This window comes from Bos taurus, chromosome 9, assembly GCF_002263795.3.
Source record: "Bos taurus isolate L1 Dominette 01449 registration number 42190680 breed Hereford chromosome 9, ARS-UCD2.0, whole genome shotgun sequence".
Classification (NCBI taxonomy): Eukaryota; Metazoa; Chordata; class Mammalia; order Artiodactyla; family Bovidae; genus Bos; species Bos taurus.
Window position 1 is genome coordinate 40,697,364 of NC_037336.1, and position 23,297 is coordinate 40,720,660.

Below are 23,297 nucleotides of genomic sequence, written 5' to 3' on the forward strand. Positions count from 1 at the left end.
TTTAGTTTTGTATACACATGTAATATGGATCATGACTCAATAATGTGGATCATGACTGTCTTTGAAGAAAGTCTAAAATAGAATTTGTTTTGGGCCTTCTAGACTGTACATTTCTTAGAATCACCAACAATGAGTAACAGGATTTTAGAATCAAAATGCATTGAAAAGATTCAGTAATTAAAGTGCCTCCATTTAGAGCTGAGACTGAAACATACTGGTTGGTGACTTTTCAAGGTCGCTTAAGTTCATGTGAAGTAAAGCTGCCATCTGGCCAGATCTTCTAGATTACAAACCATTCCCCATTGCTCTTTGCTCTACCATGTATCTTTAATTAACATAGAGTGAAACTCCAAGTCAGCAGTTATTTTTAAGCACTGATGAAGTCATTATTCTGTTTTCTTTTTTAAAGACAAATTTTACTTTCTGCCATTTGGAGAGCCACAAACCCCTATTTGGTTGAGATGCAAGTCATTGAGTCAAGAGCCAGACCTTGCAGGGCCTCTGCTAACCTCAAAGTCAGAGCTGCTGATTATTTACCATCTACTAGTGAAAGGGAAATGGAATGATTCTAAAACAGGTAACCCATTCAGAGTGGACTTAGAATCCTTCTGACACAATGTATTTAAATATGGGTGTGTCTCATATTTGGCAAATTGATTTCAAGCCAAATGACTAGTCATACCCAAGGGCTAGGATGGGCCCAGCTGGGAGACTGCCCTGGTTTCCTGAGCTGGACCTGGCTCAATTCCCTGCCTCTGCCAGCAGAAAGTAGGCATTTCTCCTTCCCTGCTTCTCATCTCAAGCTGGGAGCAGTGTATATATAGGTCTTACTGGGTCTCAGAGGGTTTCCAGGCAATGCAAAGAGAGAATAAAGAGAAGGGGAGAGCCATAGGGTCCCCAGCTCTTTCCAGTGCCATTCATTCCTCTGTTTTGTGAGTGTTTCCAGTGTAATGGTGTCACTTCCTCTAAACAAGAAGCAGTCTCTCAGGATGCCAGCCTTTCACTTGTCACATTAGATCAACACTGGTGTGGTGGTAGATAGACCTGGGTCCCATACCAGCTCTGCCACTTGCTGTGTAACTTTGCCATGGGTGACCTTCGGTTTCCTTTTCAGTAAAAGGGGACATTTGTGATCATTGAGATTAATATTCATAGTAGACGTTTAATAAAGGAAAACTGATGTTTTATTAATATTAACTAGTTGAATGACCTTGGAAGAGTGCCTTCACATTCAGCTGTTTCCTCATTGGGAATATGAGGAAGTTGGTACCAAACAGTTCTGTGGGTCCTTTCTCCCAGGCATTCTTGAATATTGGGGAGCCAGCCTCTCATTTACACCCTTCTCATTTCTGTCTGTCTTAGTAGTGGTCCAACACCCCCAGCCCTACCCCAAGACCTTCTTGCCCTCTCACTTCTGCCGCTGTGGATGCTGCATATTGCCGAGTTTCCAGGACTTTGCGTCCGTGCCGGATGCCCTCAGCCCGGGTCTAGGTGCAGACTGGTTGCAGGGTAGGTGGACACCGAGCTTGGATCCATCGTGGAGTACCCGGGCCGTGAATCTCCTCGTAGGAGAGGTGTAAAGGACGCAGATGCTTCGGCGCTACCCTACAGCTTCTGCAAACTTCTTGCTCAGCGCGAGCTCCTTCTCCGGCCCAGGTCTCGAAGGCGGCAGCTCAGTAGGTACTGCGCAAGGGCGGGTTGCCTCGCCCGCCTGGGAAGGACAAGCTTTTAGGCGCAGGCTCCGGAATGGAGCCGGAGGCCGCTAGTGTGCTGCCGGGCTCCCGGAGCCTCCGCCGCTAGTGTGCTGCTGGGTTCCCGGAGCCTCCTACGCTTGGCTTAAGCGACAGGGCTAGGCTGGGCCGGGGTCTCCCGCCCCTAGCCGGAACACTGAGTCTGCGGCGCCACGCCCTCGGGCACCACCCTGCAGCCGTGGGCGGGCCCCTGGCTGCCCCCAGCCGGGGATCGCCGGCTAATGAGATGTTAATGAGGCTCCAATAAAGGCTCTGCCGGCTGAGCTTGCTTGGCCGAAGCCCACGCCCAGCTAGACTCGCCGGTCGGGCGCACAGGCCCGCAGCCCCTCAATCCCGGGTTTTGGTCCGCGCCTCCTCTGCCTCTTCCACCCCCCCTTCCTCCTCCGCCTCCACCCCCCTTCCTCTGTCCCCGCCTCCCAACCCGCCCGGACTGGGACTCCCGCCTGGCAGGAAGAGACCCCTGCGGGCTCCCAAGCCCCCGGGTAAGTTGTCCAGCTGCGCCAAATGTGCGCCCCCCGCCCCGCGGGGTCCCGGGGTGGGGGGGTAGGGACGCGCCTCCTGGGAACCGTGGCTCGAGGCCCTCGTGAATCCCGCCTGGCCCGTCAGGCGCCGTCTCTCTGCGCCTCCGTCCTGCCCAGCCCCTCCCAAACTTTACGGTCCAGAGTGTGAGTACTCCCAACCGCCCGCTGCCAGTGGTCCAGCTCCCTCCATCCTGGACCGCCCTACCGCTCGCACATTCTTTGTTTTGGTGTTTCCAGATTGGGTCGCTCCTCTCCCCACTTCGCTGAGGTCTTCCTCCTTTCCACCTTACAAGAGAGACCTTTGCTCTTACTGACATTCAGTCCGCCTCGTCCAGGTGACCTATGGCGGTGATTTTAATCTCCTGCCTGGGCCTGGCCTGCGGGGCTCCGGGCTGGGACCGGGAAGGCGACTGATGGGGTCAGGGGGATCAGCTCAAGGGTCTTCCCTGGTCTACGCCACCACCGTCCTTAACTCCCCCGTGGGAAACCACATCCCCGTACCCTCTGATTCCTCCTGGTCCCAAAGTGAGAAAGCTCTGCCACCCCTCAAGTTGCGTGGGTGCCCGAGCGAGGGAGAAGGGGACAAAGAGAAGCCTTGTCTGGAGAGATTCCTGGGAGAGCGAGCAGGGATGGGGCGGGGTGTCTATGGGAGCGAGAGAAGCTGGGCGGAGCGAATCCTGCTGCCCTGTCGCCCCCCAACTCCCCAACGGTCTTGTGGCCACTGGAGCAGCAGCAAGTCACAGGGGAAGTATTCTGACCACAGTGAGTCAGAAATAGGCCCAGTTAGTTGTTTGTCACCAGACAGATGCAACATCCTGGGGCTGTCTGTTAAGGTAGTTTGGTGGTGGGAAGTGGATCCTACGTGGTTAGAGAAGGGGCTTCCCTAGCGGCTCAGTTGGTAAAGAATCTGACTGCAATGCAGACCAGGGTTCGATCTCTGGGTCGGGAAGATCCCCTGGAGAAGGAAATGGCAAGCCACTCCAGAGTTCTTGCCTGGAGAATCCCATGGACAGAGGAACCTAGCGGGCTACAGTCCATGGAGTCCCAAGAATTGGACACGACTTAGCGACTAAACCACCACCACCACCTCCTCCTCCCCTTTAAGAGGCAATGGCAAGTGCTAAGGAGGAAAACTTTGCCCCTGGCATAAGACACACCACACCCAACAGCACACTGAGTCCGTTGAGGGCTGCCGGGCACAAGGAGGCATGGGGTGAGATGGGACAGTATGTGTGCCTGGCAGCTGGTGTTGCAGATATTAGATTTGTCCCTATCTGTACTGCAAGGAAAGCCCATTTCTCTGACACCCTGCTCTCTTCATGTCTGAGAAATTCCCCTGGCCTGCTTGCAGGGCCTCGCTTAAGGCCGGGTAAGAACTGCTGTCCCCCAGGGATTGGAGTAGGGCCTGGAGATTCCTGGCTGACAAGGCTGAGCTGGAGGCTCCCTAGCTTTCTGCAGGCCCACTGGGCTCAGGACTGCTGATTTTTCATTTCCAAACTTGGCAGATTTCACTTGAAGTTGAATGGATTGCGGCTGTCTGTGGAGCAGCTGACAGAGAGGAGAGGAGCCCATCTGGGTAGGACTTGGAGCTCCCTGGGGATACCACACTGCCTTCTTCTCCTCTTTTCCCTTCCTCCTTTCTCCAGCCTCTTGCAATCTCTTCCTTTCTTCTTTCCAGCAACCACTTGCCTCTGCCCCTCCCCAGGATCCCCTCCCAGGGGTCTCCATGGCCTCAACCATCTCCACCAACCCAGCGCATGCCCACTTTGAGAGCTTCTTGCAGGCCCAGCTGTGCCAGGATGTGTTGAGCAGCTTTCAAGGGCTATGCGGGGCCCTGGGGGTGGAGCCTGGTGGGGGGCTCTCCCAGTACCACAAGGTCAAGGCCCAGCTCAACTACTGGAATGCCAAGTCGCTGTGGGCCAAGCTGGACAAGAGAGCGAGCCAGCCGGTCTACCAGCAGGGCCGGGCCTGCACCGGCACTAAGGTGTGTCTCAGTGCCTGGGGTGGGGCTTGGAGAGTGGGCGGAGTCAGAGGAGCCCCCTCTCCCCCCGCCCCCCGCCATGCCTGTGCTGCCTTATGTGTTCGCAGTGCCTGGTGGTGGGTGCGGGACCTTGCGGTCTGCGGGCTGCTGTGGAGCTGGCGATGCTGGGGGCCCGAGTGGTGCTGGTGGAAAAGCGCACCAAGTTCTCTCGCCACAACGTGCTCCACCTCTGGCCCTTCACCATCCACGACCTTCGGGCACTCGGCGCCAAGAAGTTCTATGGGCGCTTCTGCACAGGCTCCCTGGACCACATCAGTGAGCACCGTGTGGTGGCCTGGAGGGGCGGATGAGCCTGGGCCTAGAGACAGGCCAGTAGGGTGGGGGTTGGGGGCTGCTGGGCCAGCCCAGGGCAGGGTGGTCAAGATTCACTGCAGTCAGATGGCTTTCAGGACTCAGGTCCCTCACCTGTAAAACAGGCACTTGGACTGAGTGAGCTCTAAGACTTTCTCCAGCCCAGACCAGGTACACACTGGTATTTGGGGAGGCTGTAGGATCCTGGGGTCCCTGTCGCTAATGTCCTCTCCCTTCCAGGCATCCGGCAACTGCAGCTCCTCTTGTTGAAAGTGGCATTACTGCTGGGGGTGGAAATCCACTGGGGCATCACTTTCACTGGCCTGCAGCCTCCTCCCAAAAAGGGTAGGTATTTTTCTGCTCTTGAGAACCCCCATGTACCAAGGATACCCTGGCCTTGCAAAAGAAAAAGGGTGGGGTTGGGAGTCAGCTGAGTCTCCCTTTCTCACAGCCTGGCCTTTTTCAAACCCTGCTGAGCCTCATTTTGGACTTTTGTAAAATGTGAAGTATTTCTTTCTTTACCTCCTTTCCATGGCTGTTGTGAAGGTGTCATTTGATAGACTGTGTCACTGCTTTGTAAACCACAAAACCCTTTAAATGTTTATTTATTTCATTGGATTGTCCTGGGAATATAGACACCCCTTCAGTTTTCTATATCTTTGTGCCACTCACATCTTCTGCTCCAGGGAGTGGTTGGCGTGCCCAGCTCCAGCCCAGCCCCCCAGCCCAACTGGCCAAGTATGAATTTGATGTCCTCATCTCTGCGGCTGGAGGTAAATTCGTCCCTGAAGGTGAGTGATCCCTTCCCTTGAAGAAGCCAGCATCTTGAGCTCCTCCTGGGCCTTTCTAGGCTGTTACGCCCCTCATCCCCCGGCCACTCCCCACCTGTCCCCACCTCTAGGCTTCACAGTGCGAGAAATGCGCGGCAAACTGGCAATTGGCATCACGGCTAACTTTGTGAACGGGCGCACCGTGGAAGAGACACAGGTGCCCGAGATCAGTGGTGTGGCCAGGATCTACAACCAGAGCTTCTTCCAGAGCCTGCTCAAAGCTACAGGTCAGGGCCCTTCCTCACAGGGTTTCCCTTCCGAGTGCCTGACTGTGGCCTAGCTCCCGACTCTCCCTCTTAGACCTGTCCACAGTCCAAAGAATCCCACACTTGTCCATCTTTGTGGTCCTGGCAGCAAAGAACCTGAGCCCTCAGGGAGTCAGCAGGCACAACCGCACTTGGCCATCCAGCATGACAAGTCTTAGAAATCTCTTGCCAAATGCATGGGCTTTTGCTTTGTGCTTCTGTACATAGGCTTTAATATAAAAGTGACATAAATTCAAAGTGTAAGTGGTACTTCCAGAAGGTGTTCTAGGTTTTCTTTGGCTTCATACTACCACGCCCTTTGGAGTGTACGCATCTCATTTGGAGAAGCCAGGCTGTCCTCTGTAAGCCTGTGACCGTGTGGTTCATGTCTCCCTGCTGCCACTCCACCCTGGTTTCTCTCTTTGCTCCTCCATCTGCTGGGCCTGAGATAGATGGTCCATGGTGCCACCAGAACTCATGGGTCCCTGTGTAGGAAGGACCCACTGCAGGCTAAGCTGTGATCCCAGCTCAGAGGTCAGGCATGTCTGGTGTATTTGGAGAAGTGACACATAACTAGAGGAGACACATCCCCTGCACCCTACCCTGACCCCACAGGCATCGATCTGGAGAATATCGTGTACTACAAAGATGACACCCACTACTTTGTGATGACAGCCAAGAAGCAGTGCCTGCTACGGCTGGGAGTGCTGCATAAGGTGGGGCCCAGGCCCAGGCATGGGGGGACTGAATGGTGGACCCTGGGAGGTAGGGTCCAGGCCTGGACATGGTCTCCCCCTGGGTGTGGAGGGAGTCCATCCTGTCTGCAGTGGCACTTTCTCCACCTCAGTAAGTTCTTCTCCTCTGAGACTTACATGGCCACTTGAATCCTATTCTGGGCTCAACACCATATACCAGTCACAGCACTGCACTCCATGAGGACTAAGCTCCACAAGGGGTTTTGTCTGTCTCTTCCTTGCTGATGATTCCCAGAGCTTAGAATGGTGCCTGCTATGTAGTAAGCACCCTGAAGGTATCTGCTGAATGAACTAGTTGAACACATGTAATGATGCTGGGCCTGGGAGGCAGGATGTTCACGTCTAGTCCCAGCTCAGCCTCCAACTGCTGTTTAATCTGGGGAAGCCCATTCCTGGGGCCTCAGGGATGTGTACCTGAGGGGATGGGACACTGATGGTTCTGATCTGTCGGCCACACAGGACTGGCCCGATACTGAACGGCTGCTGGGCAGCGCCAATGTGGTGCCCGAGGCTTTGCAGCGCTTTGCTCGGGCAGCTGCCGACTTCGCCACCCACGGCAAACTTGGGAAGCTGGAGTTTGCCCGGGACGCCCACGGGCGGCCGGACGTCTCTGCCTTTGACTTCACAAGTATGATGCGGGCAGAGAGCTCTGCTCGGGTGCAGGAGAGGCACGGCACCCGCCTGCTGCTGGGGCTGGTCGGGGACTGCCTGGTGGAGGTAAGGGCTCAGTGTTCCCTGCTTGGGGAGTGGCTCTCTGGGTTCTGTGTAAGGAGGCACGGGGATTCCCTGGTTGGGGGAAGAAGCAGCCTCATGGGAAGTGGGGGGGGGGAGGGTAATAAAATGTTTACTGTTGTAAAGAGGAGCTGAGGGTGGCCTGGTGGTGTCAGGGGGCCTCCAGCTCTGCCCCTGGGGGCATGTGGGCTCGGGCAACCCTGTTGGGGGTTGGGTCCTCCGTTGGGCCCTCACTGAGCTGTTTCTTGTCCTTCTGGCCCTGCAGCCCTTCTGGCCCCTGGGCACTGGAGTGGCCCGGGGCTTCCTGGCAGCCTTTGATGCCGCCTGGATGGTGAAGCGGTGGGCAGAGGGCGCTGGGCCCCTAGAGGTGTTGGCAGAGAGGTGAGGCCTGAGTTGGGGGGTGGGGCAGGGCAGGGCTGGATGTGGGACAAGACACGGGAATAGGTTCGGAGATGCTGGGGGAGTAGATAGGGGAGTGGATAAAGGAGAATAAGGCAAAAGCCCGGTGGTGGTTGAGGGGTGAGCGCTAATGGTGGCCTCCTGCTTGTGCCCGTCCCTCACCCTCATCCCCTAGAGAGAGCTTGTACCAGCTCCTGTCACAGACGTCCCCGGAGAACATGCACCGCAACGTGGCACAGTACGGGCTGGACCCCGCCACCCGCTACCCCAACCTGAACCTCCGGGCTGTGACCCCCAGTCAGGTCAGCACTCCACCCCAGCACAGTCCTTGCCTCCTGGTCCCCGCAGCCACTGTCCCTCTGGGTGAGCCCCACCCAGGCAGCCCTCCCCCATGGGCTGAGCGGGTGTGTGGTCAGCCCGCCTGGAGACCTGAAAGGGGCTGCCGTAGGTACGAGACCTATACGACATGGAGGCCAAGGAGCCTGTGCAGAGGATGAGTGACGAGACAGACTCCGGAAAGGCAGCCACTGGTGAGCAGTCCTCCTCCACGGGCACGTCTAAAACCTTGACCGAACAGTGATGCGTAGGCACCGACAGCAGTTGCAGCTGCTGGCAGCAGGGAGCAGGGTGCTGGAGCCCCGCTGGGTTGGGGGGTGGAGATTGGGGGCATCCTGGAGAGCACAGGGCAGCAGGCGCTTGGCAGCAGCCGTTTGGCAGCCTGTGCGGAGTATCTCAGCACTTTAACCACCACTGAAACACTGGATGGCAGCCGTGCTGCGCTGTTCTTGGCTGTCCTGCCCCTTCCCACCTGGCAGACCCCAAACCTGCCTCTCCTTTCAGCCTCTGGGCTTCCCTTGCCCCTCAGTTCATAGCCTGCTGGCCTCTCTGTGGCTAGCAGTGATTTCACTTTATTCCCCCAAAAGATTTTTTTTCAAATGAGAAAATGGGGATGAAGGAGGTACTGCTCACATTCTTAGGCTGGTGCTCAGTCGGGGTGGGTCCCTGCTTCTGGCTCCCATACAGACCCCACAGCCAGCAGCTGGGCTCTCTCTGCGGGCTGGGGTGCCCTGGGTACAAGTGCAACCTCCTCTTCCTAGGGGCAGTGGGCTCCCAGGAGGAGCTGCTGCGCTGGTGCCAGGAGCAGACGGCTGGATACCCAGGTGTCCATGTCACTGACCTGTCTTCCTCCTGGGCTGATGGGCTGGCTCTGTGTGCCCTGGTGCACCGGCTGCGGCCCGCCCTACTGTGAGTCAGGGATTGGGCTTGGGGGTCCCTGATAGACCCTCCCTCTCTTCCATGCCTCTCCACCGCCCCCTCCAGGCAGTGTGGAATGACAGGGGATCACCATGTAGGAGACAGGGGATCACCATGTAGGAGGTGGTACAGCCACTGCATCCCAGCACCATCACTTGCTAATAATCCTGCTCTAGTCGCTTCACCTCTGTAGAGATAGTACTCCTGCCCCTCTGCCCATGAGCATGCATTCAATAGGGAGAGCTTTGTGAGTGGTGGAGGCCCCCAAGGCCAGAAGCCGTTGTGATTGGCTGGGTGGTGGTGGGTGTGCAGCGGAGAATAAAAACCCTTCCTGCCCTTGCCTCCCTTTCCCGCTATCCCTCCCCTTTCTGTGGGCTCAAGTTCTGGGTCTCCCACTGACCCTTCTCCCTGCTGCCCCATAGGGAACCCTCCGAGCTCCAGGGAATGGGGGCTCTGGAAGCTACTTCTTGGGCGCTGAAGATGGCAGAGCATGAGCTGGGCATCACACCAGTGTTGTCCGCACAGGCGATGGTGGCAGGGAGTGACCCACTTGGCCTCATTGCCTACCTCAGCCACTTCCATAGTGCCTTCAAGAGCGTACCACACAACCCAGGTGAGCTGGAAGACAAGGGTGGGACGACAAGGGTGTGTGTGTGTGAGAGAGGGACAGACAGACAGAGCAAGCAAGAGAGCGCCCTCTAAGGGACATCCTGGGAGAGGTATCCTTTAGCCTTCTGGGCTGGCTCATAGCTCTCTTCTGGGGATATAGTATCGCCCCTGATCTCCACGACTCTCCTCACAGGCTCGGTCAGCCAAGGCTCCCCGGGCACTGCCAGCGCTGTACTATTCCTTGGCAAACTGCAGAGGACCCTGCAACGGACCCGAACTCAGGTAGAGAGTTTGGGTGGGGTTGGGCTGGGCAGTGGGGTTCTTGTGGGGGTCCCTGAGATGAAGAGGACGACATCCAGAGTTGGGGGAAAGAAGTGGGGGCTCAGAGCCCATGCTTAGAATGTAGGGCTTGTTGCAGGAAAATGGGGAGGATGCTGGTGGCAAGAAGCCTCGCCTGGAGGTAAGTGCACGCAGGGGCTGGACAGTCCCTTCCCTGAGGTGCTCTCCCACGTCCTGTCCCCCAGGTCTTGCTTGCTACCCAAGCTCCTGTACCCAACCCCCCATCCAGTCTCACCGCCTTTCCCTTCCAGTTCTTTCATCTGCACACATGACTCCCTAACTGACCCTGTCCCTCTACCTCTCGGCCTTTTCAGGTAAAGGCGGAGACCCCAAGTACTGAGGAGCCACCTGTCCCAAAGCCTGATGAACCAATGACACCACCATCCCAGCAGCAGGATGTGAGCACGGGGGCCCTGTCTGCAGGCAAAGACCTGGGAAGGGCAGGGAGGTGTGTTTCAGGGGAAGGGCCGACCTTGGCTTTGACTCCAGCTAACCTGGGACCTGGGGATCACTGCAGGCCAGTGCTGAGGATCTGTGTGCACTTTGTGGGCAACACCTCTATATCCTGGAACGCCTCTGTGCTGATGGCCGTTTCTTCCACCGGAGCTGCTTCCGCTGTCATATCTGTGAGGCCACATTATGGCCAGGTGGCTATAGGCAGCACCCAGGAGATGGTGAGTTGGCCTGGGAAGCATTCAGAGGGACTCTGCATTTGGCCCTACCAGGCAGGGTCAGGAGCTTGAAAGTGGAGAGGAACTGGGGTGCTGCGCATGAGGTAGAAAAACAAACTAAAGATTACGCTTTCTTCTCCTAAGCTCAGTCTTCTCTGTCCCCTCCAAAGCCCCAAATGTGGGGTTCTGAGAAACCAGGAGGCTGGTAGAAATTCACCAACAAATGCAGTCTTGTCACCCCCACCTTCCCTGATAGACTGAATATCTGATCCTTGGTCTGCCTACATCTGATGCCTCCTTCCCTCTCCCACCTTCTCAGGATATTTATACTGCCTCCAGCACCTGCCTCAGACAGGCCACGAAGAAGATAGCAGCGATAGAGGTCCTGAGAGTCAGGTAAAAGCTGTGGAAGTGTGTGGTGGGGGGGTGAGGAGGAGGAAAGGGCTCCCCGGCCCAGCAGAGTGAATGGGGGGAAACTGAATGTCCTCCACGAGAGTGTAAACTCCATGATGGCAGAGATCTTTGTCCTGTTTTACTTACTGACATATTTTCAAGTATCCACAACACTGCCTGACACTGTTCAGTAAATGGCACAAATGGATGAATGCCAGGTACCACATCTGTCTCAAGGGGCAGCCTCAGCCCATGCTGGGCAGGTCACTCACTGACCAGAACATCTGGTGGCTTTTCTAGGACCTTCCCATGTCGAGTGAGAATAACACGCCATCAGGCCCCGCAACTCCCGTGGACCTCCATCAAGGGACCAGTCCTGTCCCAAACCCCATCCAGCCCACCCGTCGATTGATCCGCCTCTCCAGCCCAGAACGCCAGCGTTTATCCTCCCTTCATCTCACCCCTGACCCGGAAATGGAGCCGCCACCCAAGCCCCCCCGAAGCTGCTCCACTTTGGCCCACCAAGCCCTGGAAGCAAGCTTCAAGGGCTGGGGAATGCCAGTCCAGAGCCCTCAAGGTAGCTGCTGGCTCGGGGTGGGGATGGCATGGGTGGTTTTTGGATTCTTGGACAGGTATGTGGGGCATGGGGAGGGAGGTCGTGGGGATTCCAGCCCATGTCCACGTCCTGCTCAGTTCTTGAGGCCATGGAAATGGGGGAAGAAGAGAGGTCCTCCTCCAGTGAAGAGGAAACAGAGGAAGAGGAAGATGTGCCTTTGGACTCAGACATGGAACATGTGAGTGGGAAGAACCTGGCCACCTATTCTGCCCAAGCCAGCACACATCCACTCAACACACGCCTCCCCTCACCCAGGAGAAACCCACAGCACCCAGCCTCTTCTGAGCCCAAATTACCTTCTCACGTGGTCTGACTCTTTCATGTCCCTAAGCCTCTACCTTTTCTATCAGACTTACCCCACTTCCAGTCTAGGGTCTTTCTGGTCCTTCTTAAATGGAGCTTCCCCAACCCCTATCCACTGACTCTGTCACAGTTTCTGAGGAACTTGGCTGAGAACTCAGGCACCATGAACAATTATCCAACGTGGCGTCGGACTCTGCTGCGCCGGGCCAAGGAGGAGGAGATGAAGCGGTTCTGCAAGGCTCAGGTGTGGCCTCAGGGTTCCGAGGTTCTGATGGGGTTAGAATCCTGAGACTGGGGATAAGAGCTCCCCTGGGACTCTGTTCTTGAGCGATCATGAGACTCCTGGGCCCCGTCTTGTACTCCTCAGGCCATCCAGCGGCGACTAAATGAGATCGAGGCTGCTCTAAGGGAGCTGGAGGCCAGGGGCACAGAGCTGGAGCTGGCTTTGAGGAGCCAAAGCAGTGAGTAAGGATAGGGGAGGGATAAAACTAGGAGACCTCTGCCTCCTGGCACTGTGTTCTGCCCCCAGCAACCCCCAAACTGCTAGGTCTGGCTCACAGCAGGCTCTATTCCTCATGCCATGACTCCTATGATCCTGGCTGGAGGCCTGACTGGCCCCCTTTTTTCCTTATCAGGTTCCCCTGAAAAGCAAAAGGCATTATGGGTGGAACAGCTGCTACAGCTCGTCCAGAAGAAAAACAGCCTAGTGGCCGAGGAGGCTGAGCTCATGATCACGTAAGGGGTGTCAGGGTTGGGGAGTGGGGGACAGTGGCATTGAGTCAGGCAGGCCCCAGCCAGGGCTTTGCTCACCCTAGGCATCTAAGCCTTTTCTATTCCTGCCCTCCACAGAGTGCAGGAGCTGAACTTGGAGGAGAAACAGTGGCAGCTGGACCAAGAGCTGCGAACCTACATGAACCGGGAAGGTAAGCAGGATGTGGGGAGAGGCTGGTATTTGCACAAGCCTCGTGACTGCAGATACTGCCCAGCAACAGTCTTCCAATCTGAGTACCTCTGAGGCTGAAATGCCTCCTGAATTGCCTCTTGAACTGAAGGACACCAGAGGATGGGGCTCCAAGCGCCTACTCTGCACCTTCAGTCAGAGCTGCACAACTCAGCTTTTACACCAGATTTCCTTTAAGAATGATGTTGCAGCTAACAATGCTAGAAAACCATTAGTGTTGATAAGCCAATTTCACAGGGTGGGAAACAGCAGGGGTTATAGAAGTCACACAGGCTAGGATTAGGCTGTGCCTCTTGGGCCTCTCTGCCGCATCCTCTGTCCTCTAAGCTTCATCTCCTCCCTTCAGAAACCCTAAAGACAGCTGCCGATCGGCAGGCTGAGGACCAGGTCCTGAGGAAGCTACTGGATGTGGTGAACCAGCGAGATGCTCTCATCCGCCTCCAGGAGGAGCGCAGGCTCAGTGAGCTGGCCTCGGAGCCCGGGGTCCAGGGCTAGAAGAGGGCAGGCTGCCTGACTTATCTGCCAGGAAGACCGCCTTACCCCAGGACAGTGCTACCCTGTGTTCATCTGGGCTGCCTGGGAGAGTGCCTCAGTGTTTACAATAAAAAGTTTCTGACATAAACAGGACTTCTGGCTAGCTGCAGGTGTGAGGTGGGGACTGAGCAGGGAGGGCAGACGGGTGGGAGCCCAAAGGTCTACACTGTGACAATCACACTGACCCCTGGCCCCAGTCACTGCCTCTACAAGGAAAAAGGCCGAGCCACAAAAGTGTCAAGCTTTATTGTTCCTCAGCTCTCTCTCTCTCCTGCTGCCCTAGGAGCAGGGCTGGCTGAGACTCTGGGCCCAGATCCTGGGCCTCTCTTGCCCTTCCCAGCACATGCTGAAGCTCGGCCCGGGTCCTACACAAGCCCTTGGCCTCCTGCACGTGGAAGAGGTAGAAGGCACCTGCCCCCAGCACCAGTCCTACGCTGGGGGTCCAGAGCAGTAGAGCAGCTTCCCTGATCCATCCTCCGGCCGCCAGGGCACACAGCAACGCTAGGAGAAGAAGCCCTAGACCAACTGCATAGCCGGCCATGGTGGCCCACCAGTGAGCCTGGGCCATGCCCTGGTCCACTTCTGCCCAGGCCTCCCTTAGCACACTGGTCAACGGCGAGCTCTCTGCTGGTCCTACAAGGCAGGAGAGTGGGGAGGCAGAATAACAGTCAGAGTGGAGGGCGTACCTGTGGTGCGGAAGTGCCAAAGAAAAGGATGCGGATGACTCACCATGGGTAGGGCTGGGGTTGTGCTGCGGGGGGCTGTGTCTCACACACAGGGTAGCCATCAGGGCCTCATGATCAGAGAAGGGGGGGCCGCTGTAAGGGTCATGGCCTGTAGTAGTTTTGAAAGTCTTACAGAAGATGTATAGCCCAGACACTGCCTAGGAAAAGGGCCAAAGAGAAACTTCTATTTGGAAGTATGTTTCCAGAGAACCAGTTCCTGGCTATCCATTTTCCAGCTGCCAGTGACGTAAGACTAGACCAGCTGGACAAAGGATCAGCACAGCCTGGTGAGAGATGAAGAGACATGGTGGGTGCGGCGGGGAGAGGCCTGACCTTATAAAGTACATAGTCGATGCGGATGCCTAAGGGAAATGGCCCCAGCTCCTGGTGCTTGACATAGCAGTTCTTGGGTACCATTGTACAGCCTTCTTCAGAACCCTAGGTGAAGAGTGGGCTTGAGTGAGGATGCAGGGGAAGGAGGAGGGAAAGAGGCTGAGGGCGTAGGTGGGGAAATAATTAGACAGGTCCTCACCTTGAAGTCCCGGGTCTCCAGATAGGCATCATGCAGCCCGGTCCACTCTTTCAGCAGGCGGCAGCCCAGGTCCTTTGGGTGCAAGTTGAGGTCCCCACACAAGAGAACCACATCAGCCTTCTTGGATGTGTGGCTGGAGGAACCAAGATGGTGAGGCAGGAATTCTTCCCTCATCAGCTCTGCCCTAAAAGTGGGACCTTACAGCCACCACTCAATCCCTCGATCCCACCCTATTTCCCCTGTTAAGCCCAGGCTCACACACTGGATGAACTGGGCCAGTTCCCAAGCTTGGGCCACGCGATGTGCTAGGTAGGTGTCCTTCTGTCGATTGTACTCGGCATGGAGCTGCGAAAGATAGAGGAGACAGTAACAGGTGAGACTCAAGGTCCCAAGGGCAGATGTAAATCAAGTTTGTCATTTGGCATGGTGCTTGGTAAAATGTGTGAACTCTGCCTACTGACCTTAGGAATCCTGCCCCTACAACTCACCCCAAGGAGACTCCACCAAAGGTGTCCCCTCTCTCCCTCCCAGGACCAGGCTGCCTCTCCCAGCCCTAAGCACTGTGGGCTTCACTCACGTGGGTCACGTAGGCATTGAGCACCAATCCACTTAGATGGAGTACCAGCAGCCCCACAGCCTTCCCACAGAACCAGTCACAATGATGGATCTGCAGGCAGGAGTGGGACAGAACTCAGAGCACTGCAACCCTCTCTCTGCCCATCCCTTGCAGTCCTGGGAAGGTTACCTCCTTTACCATGTGTTAGTGGAGGTGGGGGAGGGTGGTGGATGAGTTCGAGATCAGGCTCACCATGTAGGGGTAGCCATTGAGGGTGAAGACATGCTGGGTGAATTCCTGGATTGGGTGTTTGGAGAAGACACAGAGACCACTGCCAATGATGCCACTGAAAGCCAAATCCTGGTTAGCGGTCACAAAAGCAGGGAGAGAAATACCCAGCCCCTTCCCCCAGCTCTTATCAGCTTTTTTTTCTCTTTTTGCAGCTGATGGAAGCTCACAAAGTGTTAGTTGTTTGTGTGGGGTGATAGGATGGCCTGAGAGTAAGTCTGATGAGCTGCAGAGCTAGATTTTCCTCATTCCACCTTCTGCTTCCACACCCAGAGGAGAGGATGCTGGGGAAGAGGAAGCAGGGTGCAGGCAGCATAGGGAGGAGGGGCTGGCAGGCCAAGCACCTCAAGGTCTGAAACTAGGCTTCCAGGCCAGTTGGCTGCTCACCTCCTGAAGTAGTGTGCAGCTGGGTAGGTGGGCAACAGCTTCTGTCTCAAGTACTGGAAGTCCTGTTCACTCCACACCTGGGGGAAGGGGTTAAAGATACCTTCCCGGCCCTTCCCCCTGGGAGAGCGCCCCCACTGCCGCTGCCCCCCTGCAGCCTGGTTCCGCACCCCACCTCCTCCAGTAGAGCTAGGTCGAAGCTCTCCATGTTTAGAAAGTCTCCCAGGCGCTTCACGCGGTCGGCGCGATGCTTGCTCAGGTAGGGAATGCCCCTGAGGACGAGAAGCGCAGGGGGGAGGTGACGGCTGCGGGCGCTCGGCGCTCCGGGGCAGTACCGGAGTTGGGGCCAGGGGCCGGCTGTGGAGGTGCGGGTTGCCCCCCGCACCCCGAAGCTGTAGGGCAGGGGAGCGCCGTGGCCCGGATGTGAGGAAGGCCTCCTTCCTCTGGCAGTGCGGGTGCGGGCGGGACGCGGCCCCAGACCCGCGTGAGGGGGCGCACTCACCAGCAGTTGAGGTTAAAGACCCTCAGTCGCAGGGTGAAGTTGGGCTTCATGGCGGGGACGCTGGGCGGCGCGGGACGGTTCGGCCTCCAGAGCGACGGCCGCGGCGGGGGACACGGGCGGGCGGCGGTCCTCCCGGGGCACTGCGTACAGGTGGCCGCCCGGCTCCCGCGCTCCCCGGAAGGCCGCGGCGCCCAAGTGCACGCGCCTGGGGGCAGATTCTCGCGTTACCCAGGCAACCGGCCGGCGGGGCCCCAACCTGGCGGCGCGCCAACCCGGAAAGTCTGGCGCTGACCCGAGGCAACAGCCGCGCTGGAGGACCCTGGGCGATCCCAGAGGGATCCCAGAGGCGGGGGCGGTTGGGGGCTCCCCGGGTGGGGGCTCCCAGAGGAGGTTCTGGGCAGCGGCGAACCGGACTGAGGCACTCGGGACGTGGACTCCGCGTTCCTTTTCTCTGAAGCTCGTCCCTGGTGGCGACTGCCTATGGGTCCTCTCCAGCCTCTCCGCCGGTTCGACAGCAACAGGCGCAAAGTTGAGGAAAGGCCGGGCCTTCGCCGACCGCCCCGCCCGTCGCCCCGCCCCCCTTTCCCCCCGCGAGCAGCGGGGGCGGGGCCGCGCCGTGGTTGCCCTGGCGACGCGCAGTGTTTGTGACCCCAGGAGTCCCCGCGCGCAGGCATGGCGAGCCAGCAGCACTCGGTTCCGTGCATCTCGCGGTCGCCACCCGAGCAGCCGCTTCAGGTGAAGGTGGTGGGGCTTTTCAAGAGTTCCAGCTTTCAGATCGCTAAGAGCGCCGCTGAGGTAACTGCGAAGAAACCGCAAGTGCGACCCGCTTCCTGGTCTTGCACCACCTGGTGGCGGGAGTCGAGGTTCAGGGAAGGGTTGTCCCGACTGGGGTTGGCTGTGTCAGAATGGATCGAAGCGTGCAGGTGACAAGTGCCGGTCTGGGCGGGAGTTCCACTTCGAGAAGGGCTGCCTTTAAGGGGAGATTCGAGTGAAGGAATCGTTCAGAACCTTGCTGGGAATGGAAGGTGATTCCTATCTATACATTAACACACATTTTATTCCACATTAATTTTTCACTGAAATGATAGCTTTTGAAACTCCGTGGAAAAAAATATTACCATATAACTTCATAAAATACTTAACAAGCAACATTATCATTAACTGAATGTCATTGAAAACACAGTTGATTAGATCTACTAGAAATTTATACTAAATTAAAGATATTCTAATCTAAAAAAATATTACCATTAACTAGCTGAATTTTTACAAACTCCTTCCCCAAATGATTTTTGAAAGCTGTTCATTCGGGGGGAGTTGTTTTTTGTTTTTTTCCTTAAATTTTCTATAGCAGTCACTACATCCCAGTCGAATTATTGCTTAAGGGATTTCTTAACAAATGACCCCCAAGTGCTCTGGAGAATCCAGACATTTCTTTGTAAACAGGCAGAACATTGTAAAATGAAAAACACTTTAAGGAACTGAAAGAATTTGGCCAGGTCTGCAATGCTGCAACACTCCGATAACCCAAACACAGGAGAAATGTAGAAGTTTGTGAAATGTTGAAATGTAAAATTCAGCATGTCTTTGGGGTTTGCTCCACATATGCTGTTATAAGATTAGGCCAAGCTTCCCTCCTTCAAAACTACACTTAGACTACAGGACAAAGCCTTATTAAAGTTTGTATCTCCCAAAGTACCCAGCTGGATCAGTTGACACAAAATGTTCCCAAATAGAAGAAATCTTAAGAAATTCCTAACTTGTTGCCTGCTCCAAGTCCACAGAGTTACAGTTTTGAGTTTATATCAAATCAGGAAATAGTGACTAATTTGTGAAATAGGTGAAGTCTCAAGATGAAGAGAACAAGTGATAAGAAGTCTGTGAAAACAGTCTGTGTTAGCTGGGCTGATGGGATCAGCAAAGTTATACGGCCCACAACTGTATTTAATGAGTTGGAGGGACTTTTTTCTCTTGCTTTTTCTTAGCTCCTTATTGAAGGAGCATGTTTTCTTCATACTGTAGAGAAGACGTTGGCAGAGATTTTTCTGTAAAGTCCATACATAAAATTGTTAGGCCTTTGGAGCCACAGGCTGTCAGTCATGACTACTCAACTCTGTCCTTGTGCAAAAGCAGCCATAGAAAGTTTGTAAATGAATGGTGATTTTACAATAAGATTTTTATTCTGGACCGTGAAATTAGACTTGTATATAATTTCACATGACATGAAATGATTCTTCTTGTGATTCTTTTTTAACTGTTTAAAAATCTAAAAATTATTCTTAGTTCTCAGGTCTCAGAAAAACAGGCAGTGGTCCAGATTTTGCCTCCTGTTCAGCTTGCCCATCCCTGTCAGAGAGAACACTAAGTCAAGAAAACAATGTCTTTATTTTATTAATAATGTTGGTTTTCACTTTCTTAAGCTTTTGCTTACTGTAATATATATATATTGAAATATATATATATTTCAATGAAAATATATCAATGTAAATTCAGTTAGTTCTGTGTTAATAAAGGATCCTTGAATATGTTTCCAACATGATCACTTGCAGGCAATCTCCGATACCTAATTAACTGAAATATTTAGATTTATAAAGTGTAGCATTACATAATATAGTCCATTCTGGAACAAATTATGAAGAAAGTATGATTAAGTATGCTTAATTTGAAAACTCTTGGGCTTATTAGTTATACCAGGTGGTCCCTCAGTGAGAAACAGCAGTCATCTTGTATGACTGCCTCAGAGCCCAGACACTAGATTTGAGGGAAAAGGACACATCAGCTGTTGGTTGGGCACAGTGGTCTAGGAAGGCAATGGCCAGATTGCTGTTGCCCTCTTCTGCTACCCCTGGTCCCAAGGCAGGGTACGCTCATGTCCTGGCTTTCTCCCCCTTGGACTATCCGCCCTTGAGGAAGTGTGCTAAGCCAGTGTCCCCTTAGACCATGACAGAAGCAGCCAGCTGACACTTTTCCCTGTTGGTTCATTTACTCCTCAGACCTGCTCAGAAGAGTGCTACCTCAACTGCCTTCTCTTGCTTTAGAAGAAGACAAACTATAGCATTAAAAGGAGCATTAACATTAAAAAAAACTTTTTTTTTAAACAGGTATTGTTAACCAGAAAGAATTTTCTCTGATACATACAGACAAAACAAAATACATTAAGTCAATACATGCTCAATATCTAGACCAAAACATATTTAATATTTACTTCTCTTTTCCCCAGGGGCTATAACCACAACCATATCTTTTGGTTATTCTCCATGTCAGTGAATTAAAGTAATAAATTTTTTTTTTTTTAGTTAAAAGTAATCATGGCTCCACTAAGATGTAGTAAGAGTTAATTTAGGGAAAAACTGGTCCTAAAAGAACATGGCCGATCACAAAACTGTTGGCATAAACTCATTTGTTCACTTGTTTATGCAGTTGCTATGTGTGGATGGTCTACTATGTACCAAATATTGAGGCCAGTGGGAAACTAAGACGTAGTCTTTGCCCTCGAGGGGCTTATTCTCTTCAGATGACAGACAAATAAGTGTGGCCTGGGGAGGGACTCAATAGAGGTAAGCATAGGGCCCTCTGGGAGCTGGCAGGGGGCATCTAAGCCAGACTTTGTGACTTGGGTGTACACCATGTAAAACTTCCTGAAGACTCCATAAAAATCAGGGGGAGTGATTTCTACTTTAAAAGAGAATGTACTCTAAAATAATATTCTGTTTTGAAACCTAGAGTCTGAAGAGTAATTATCCATCCAATTTTGAAGATCCAATAATAATTCCTGTTCAAGAATTTGCATGGCATCAATATCTACAAGAGAAAAAAAGGGTAAAGGATATTTGGGGTATGGGAAATGAGCAAAGTTTTGCCTGAATTATTTACCTATGCATTGCTTTGGAAAAACGAAAGCAGTGATTTTCATACAAATAGATTTTATTTCTCTAAATTATGCACTTTTCCTAAATTATTTCAGTCATTTTACCAAGCTGATATTAAGAAAAAGTAAAACACTTCCAGGATTTTCTTTTGGAAGGCAAGCAATAAAGGTAAGTTTGACACTGTCAATGCTGCTATTTACTCTTGCTGATGACTACCCCTCTTTCCCTGCATATCACTTAGTCCTACTTCCTGTGACACCCTGGCACTCAGGTTACTATGGCTTGGCACTCTTTTAGGCCCGAATTCTGGAAGGTTTCAGTGGTGTCCAGCACAGAAACAGCAGGAGAGCATGTGGGGTTCCAGGGGAGCTCTGAGGGCAGGCATCAGCTTCCCACAGGATAACCATGTCCAAATGGGAGCTGCCTTCTCTGCACTGTTCCTGATAACAGTACCCCTTGAGGACCCCAGGTCCTAAGGCTGGCAGAGATTATCCAGAGATGGCAGATTGGTTTCCTCTTGAATGCCAACCCTAATTAACTGGTAGTGCTGCCTGGAACGTGCGATATGAAGGATTCTAAGGTGGCATCCTGGCTCTGTTACAGCTCGTGTTTGGGGGCAGACTGGAACGGATACATCTCCTGGCCCAGTCCTGTAGAGAGCCCCAGTCCTGGTTTCCCTGCCCCACCCCATCTCTCACTGGCTGATGAGATCGAATTTCTCCTGATCAGAGCAGTTTTGATTGTCCTGTGTTTGACTGCACGAGGATGTCCTATGATTGTCATGCAGACTGTGCTGCTTTACCAGATCACTGTCTCCCCAGTCACATGAATAGTGCAAGATAAAGTTAAGAATACCATTTAAGTCTCATACCATTTTCACAGCCACAGTACATTTTCATTGGAATTCAAATAGAAATATAACAAACACTTAGCCTATGGTGCTTATTATATGCCAGGCTCTATTCTAATGACTTCTATAAATATTAACTCTAATCATTACAACAGCTATGGTGACCAATGGTCCTGGTTTGCCTGGATTGGAGGGGTTTCCTGGGATGCACAAATTTCATTGCTAAAGCTGGGATTGTTGTTGTTATTCAGTTGTTAAGGCATGTCTGACTCTGTGAACCCCCTGGACTATAGCCTGCCAGGCTTCCCTCCCCTTCACTATCTCCTAGAGTTCATTTGGTCCATTGAGCTGGTGATGCCATCCAACCATCTCATCCTCTGTTGTCCCCTTCTCCTTTCTGCCCTCAATGTTTCCCAGAATCAGGGTCTTTTCCAATGAGTTGGCTCTCTGCATCAGGTGGTCAAAGTTTTGGGGCTTCAGCTTCAGTATCAGTCCTTCCAATGAATATACAGGGTTGATTTAAGCTGGGATGGTCTGAGGCAAACCCAGATAGTTGGGCACTCTAATGTAAAACAATGGTTTTCTTAATTTTTATCATCAAACTTCCTAAAATGCCTATCATACCATTTTCTCCACCTACAAGAGAGCCATGATTTCATGCTTCGAGGTTTGCACCCACTCTCTCCCATATTCCCACCATACTGGGAAGACTGGCGTGGGTTCCCTTCTGCAGTTTCTGACCCGTCAGTCTGGGTTGCTGATGTTGAGATGTTTTGTGTTCTCTTCTGCTTTTCCCATGGGGGCTGAATGAGGCTTCCTAGGTCATTACTGCTGCTTCTTCCCACATACCCTTTAACTCCTGTCTTTCTTTTCTCCACCTCCACCCGACCCTCATCTCCTGGATACTTGCCACCTTAACCTCTTCTTCCTCTTCAGTCTTTTGTTCTCCTACGAAAGCACTGTCATGGGACTTCCCTGGAGGTCCAGTGGCTAAGACTTTGAACTGCCAGTGCAGGGGTCCTGGGTTTGATTCCTGATCAGGGAACTAGATCCCCACGTGCTGCAACTAAGAGTTTGCATGCCACAACTAAAGATGCTGCATGCCACAACTAAAAGGTCCCGTGTGCTGCAACTGAGATGCAGCACAGCCAAACACATAAATAGTTTTTTAAAAAGAGCACTGTCTTACGTTATACGTAGTGCTTCTTAGCACATATGAGGCTAGTCTGAGGTGGCCTTATGCTTCAGCAGAATGTAACGCCAACTCTGAGGGATGGCTTCTGAACCTTCAGGAAGGCCTTTCCCCCACCTCAAAAAAGGGAGCATCATACATCTTAGTGCTGGAAAGCCCTGGAAACCATCGGGTCCAGCCCGCTATCTTGAGGCAGGTGGTGAGGGCTCCTTACATGTAGAAGACATGCGGACAAAGCATGTAATAACCTTCAACTTCCCAATAAAGTCTATCTGTTCCTGCATTTCTCCTACCAGGCTAACTGAAATATCCACAGTTAACACTTTACCTCTCTTTTTTCACACAAGTTTTGTGTCCTGTAAAATGTGAGACCCCTGATAAATGTAAACATTCCAGGGAGTACTGACCCAGGGGCTATCTTAGTGACTGACAGTTCAGCATGAACAAGCGAGGAACTGGAAGTGAGCTCCTCCTGAGACAGGAGCCAGGAATGGAGCATGTGGGCAGCTAAAGGCACACCATTCCCCAAACTGGCATTTCTTCAAGTGCAGTCTCCAGACCAGCAGCAACAGCATCTCGTGTTAAGTTCAATTCAGTCACTCAGTCGCGTCTGACTCTTTGTGACCCCATGAATCATGGCACGCCAGGCATCCCTGTCCATGACCAACTCCCAGAGACCGCCCAAACCCATGTCCATTGAGTTGATGATGCCATCCAACCATCTCATCCTCTGTCATCCCCTTCTCCTCCTGCCCTCAATCTTTCCCAGCATCAGGGTCTTTTCAAATGAGTCAGCTCTTCGCATCAGGTGGCCAAAGTATTGGAGTTTCAGCTTCAACATCAGTCCTTCCAATGAACACCCAGGACTGACTCCTTTAGGATGGACTGGTTGGATCTCCTTGCAATCCAAGGGACTCTCAAGAGTCCTCCAACACCACAGTTCAAAAGCATCAATTCTTTGGCTCTCAGCTTTCTTTATGGTCCAACTCTCACATCCATACATGACCATTGGAAAAACCATAGCCTGACAGAATGTGGTCCACTGGAGAAGGGAAGGCCAAACTATTACCAGTATTCTTGCCTTGAGAACCCCATGAACAGTATGAAAAGGCAAAAAGATAGGACACTGAAAGATGAACTCCCCATCCCCAGGTCGG

The 23,297-nt window shown here is 53.2% G+C and overlaps 3 protein-coding genes across 16 annotated transcripts in view; 2 read left to right on the top strand and 1 right to left on the bottom strand.

The window, feature by feature from the left end:
- Positions 1-2,022: 2,022 nt before the first annotated feature.
- On the top strand, positions 2,023-13,333 carry MICAL1 (microtubule associated monooxygenase, calponin and LIM domain containing 1). Of its 6 annotated transcripts, none has more exons than XM_024996479.2 (26): positions 2,023-2,233; positions 3,778-3,848; positions 3,951-4,256; positions 4,361-4,568; positions 4,845-4,949; positions 5,291-5,395; positions 5,506-5,661; positions 6,295-6,395; positions 6,894-7,151; positions 7,432-7,547; positions 7,741-7,867; positions 8,014-8,095; positions 8,663-8,810; positions 9,242-9,432; positions 9,622-9,710; positions 9,835-9,888; positions 10,082-10,165; positions 10,285-10,441; positions 10,758-10,834; positions 11,132-11,408; positions 11,525-11,625; positions 11,881-11,994; positions 12,118-12,211; positions 12,386-12,485; positions 12,600-12,673; positions 13,058-13,333. In XM_024996479.2, the coding sequence occupies exons 3-26, from the start codon at positions 3,999-4,001 to the stop codon at positions 13,204-13,206; spliced, it is 3,225 nt and encodes a 1,074-aa protein (XP_024852247.1). In that variant the 5' UTR covers positions 2,023-2,233; positions 3,778-3,848; positions 3,951-3,998; the 3' UTR covers positions 13,207-13,333.
- Positions 13,334-13,472: 139 nt separating this feature from the next.
- On the bottom strand, positions 13,473-16,764 carry SMPD2 (sphingomyelin phosphodiesterase 2). 3 transcript variants are annotated; one of them, XM_024996484.2, is made up of 11 exons: positions 16,642-16,755; positions 16,233-16,437; positions 15,906-16,002; positions 15,734-15,810; positions 15,311-15,404; positions 15,080-15,169; positions 14,765-14,847; positions 14,503-14,686; positions 14,304-14,408; positions 13,975-14,128; positions 13,473-13,878 (listed from the first exon to the last, which is right to left on the bottom strand). In XM_024996484.2, the coding sequence occupies exons 2-11, from the start codon at positions 16,280-16,282 to the stop codon at positions 13,490-13,492; spliced, it is 1,323 nt and encodes a 440-aa protein (XP_024852252.1). In that variant the 5' UTR covers positions 16,283-16,437; positions 16,642-16,755; the 3' UTR covers positions 13,473-13,489. The 3 variants fall into 3 exon arrangements, with proteins under 3 accessions (XP_024852252.1, XP_024852251.1, NP_001068851.2); XM_024996483.2 differs by having other exon boundaries at positions 16,525-16,755; NM_001075383.2 differs by having other exon boundaries at positions 13,475-13,878; positions 14,503-14,635; positions 16,525-16,764.
- A 14-nt stretch (positions 16,765-16,778) lies between these two features.
- Positions 16,779-23,297, top strand: part of PPIL6 (peptidylprolyl isomerase like 6) — a 37,740-nt gene continuing 31,221 nt past the window's right edge. For 5 of the 7 annotated variants that reach the window (XM_005210818.5, XM_010808446.4, XM_010808447.4 and 2 more), the window contains exons 1-2: positions 16,779-17,027; positions 19,953-20,048. In XM_005210818.5, coding sequence (XP_005210875.1) covers positions 16,905-17,027; positions 19,953-20,048 — 219 coding nt within the window. In that variant the 5' untranslated portion in view covers positions 16,779-16,904. The remainder of the gene's footprint in view (positions 17,028-19,952; positions 20,049-23,297) is intronic. The other 2 variants (XM_005210819.5, NM_001046537.2) reach the window with 2 other exon arrangements.

Coding starts and splice junctions, on each gene's coding strand:
- MICAL1 (XM_024996479.2), top strand. CDS start 3,999: ATGGCCTCAACCATCTCCACCAACCCAGCGCATGCCCACTTTGAGAGC. Junction 4,257..4,360: donor GGGCCTGCACCGGCACTAAG/GTGTGTCTCAGT, acceptor ATGTGTTCGCAG/TGCCTGGTGGTGGGTGCGGG. Junction 8,811..9,241: donor CGGCTGCGGCCCGCCCTACT/GTGAGTCAGGGA, acceptor GCTGCCCCATAG/GGAACCCTCCGAGCTCCAGG.
- SMPD2 (XM_024996484.2), bottom strand. CDS start 16,282: ATGAAGCCCAACTTCACCCTGCGACTGAGGGTCTTTAACCTCAACTGC. Junction 16,003..16,232: donor GTCTTTAACCTCAACTGCTG/GTGAGTGCGCCC, acceptor TCTCGTCCTCAG/GGGCATTCCCTACCTGAGCA. Junction 14,409..14,502: donor TGGAGACCCGGGACTTCAAG/GTGAGGACCTGT, acceptor CTCTTCACCTAG/GGTTCTGAAGAAGGCTGTAC.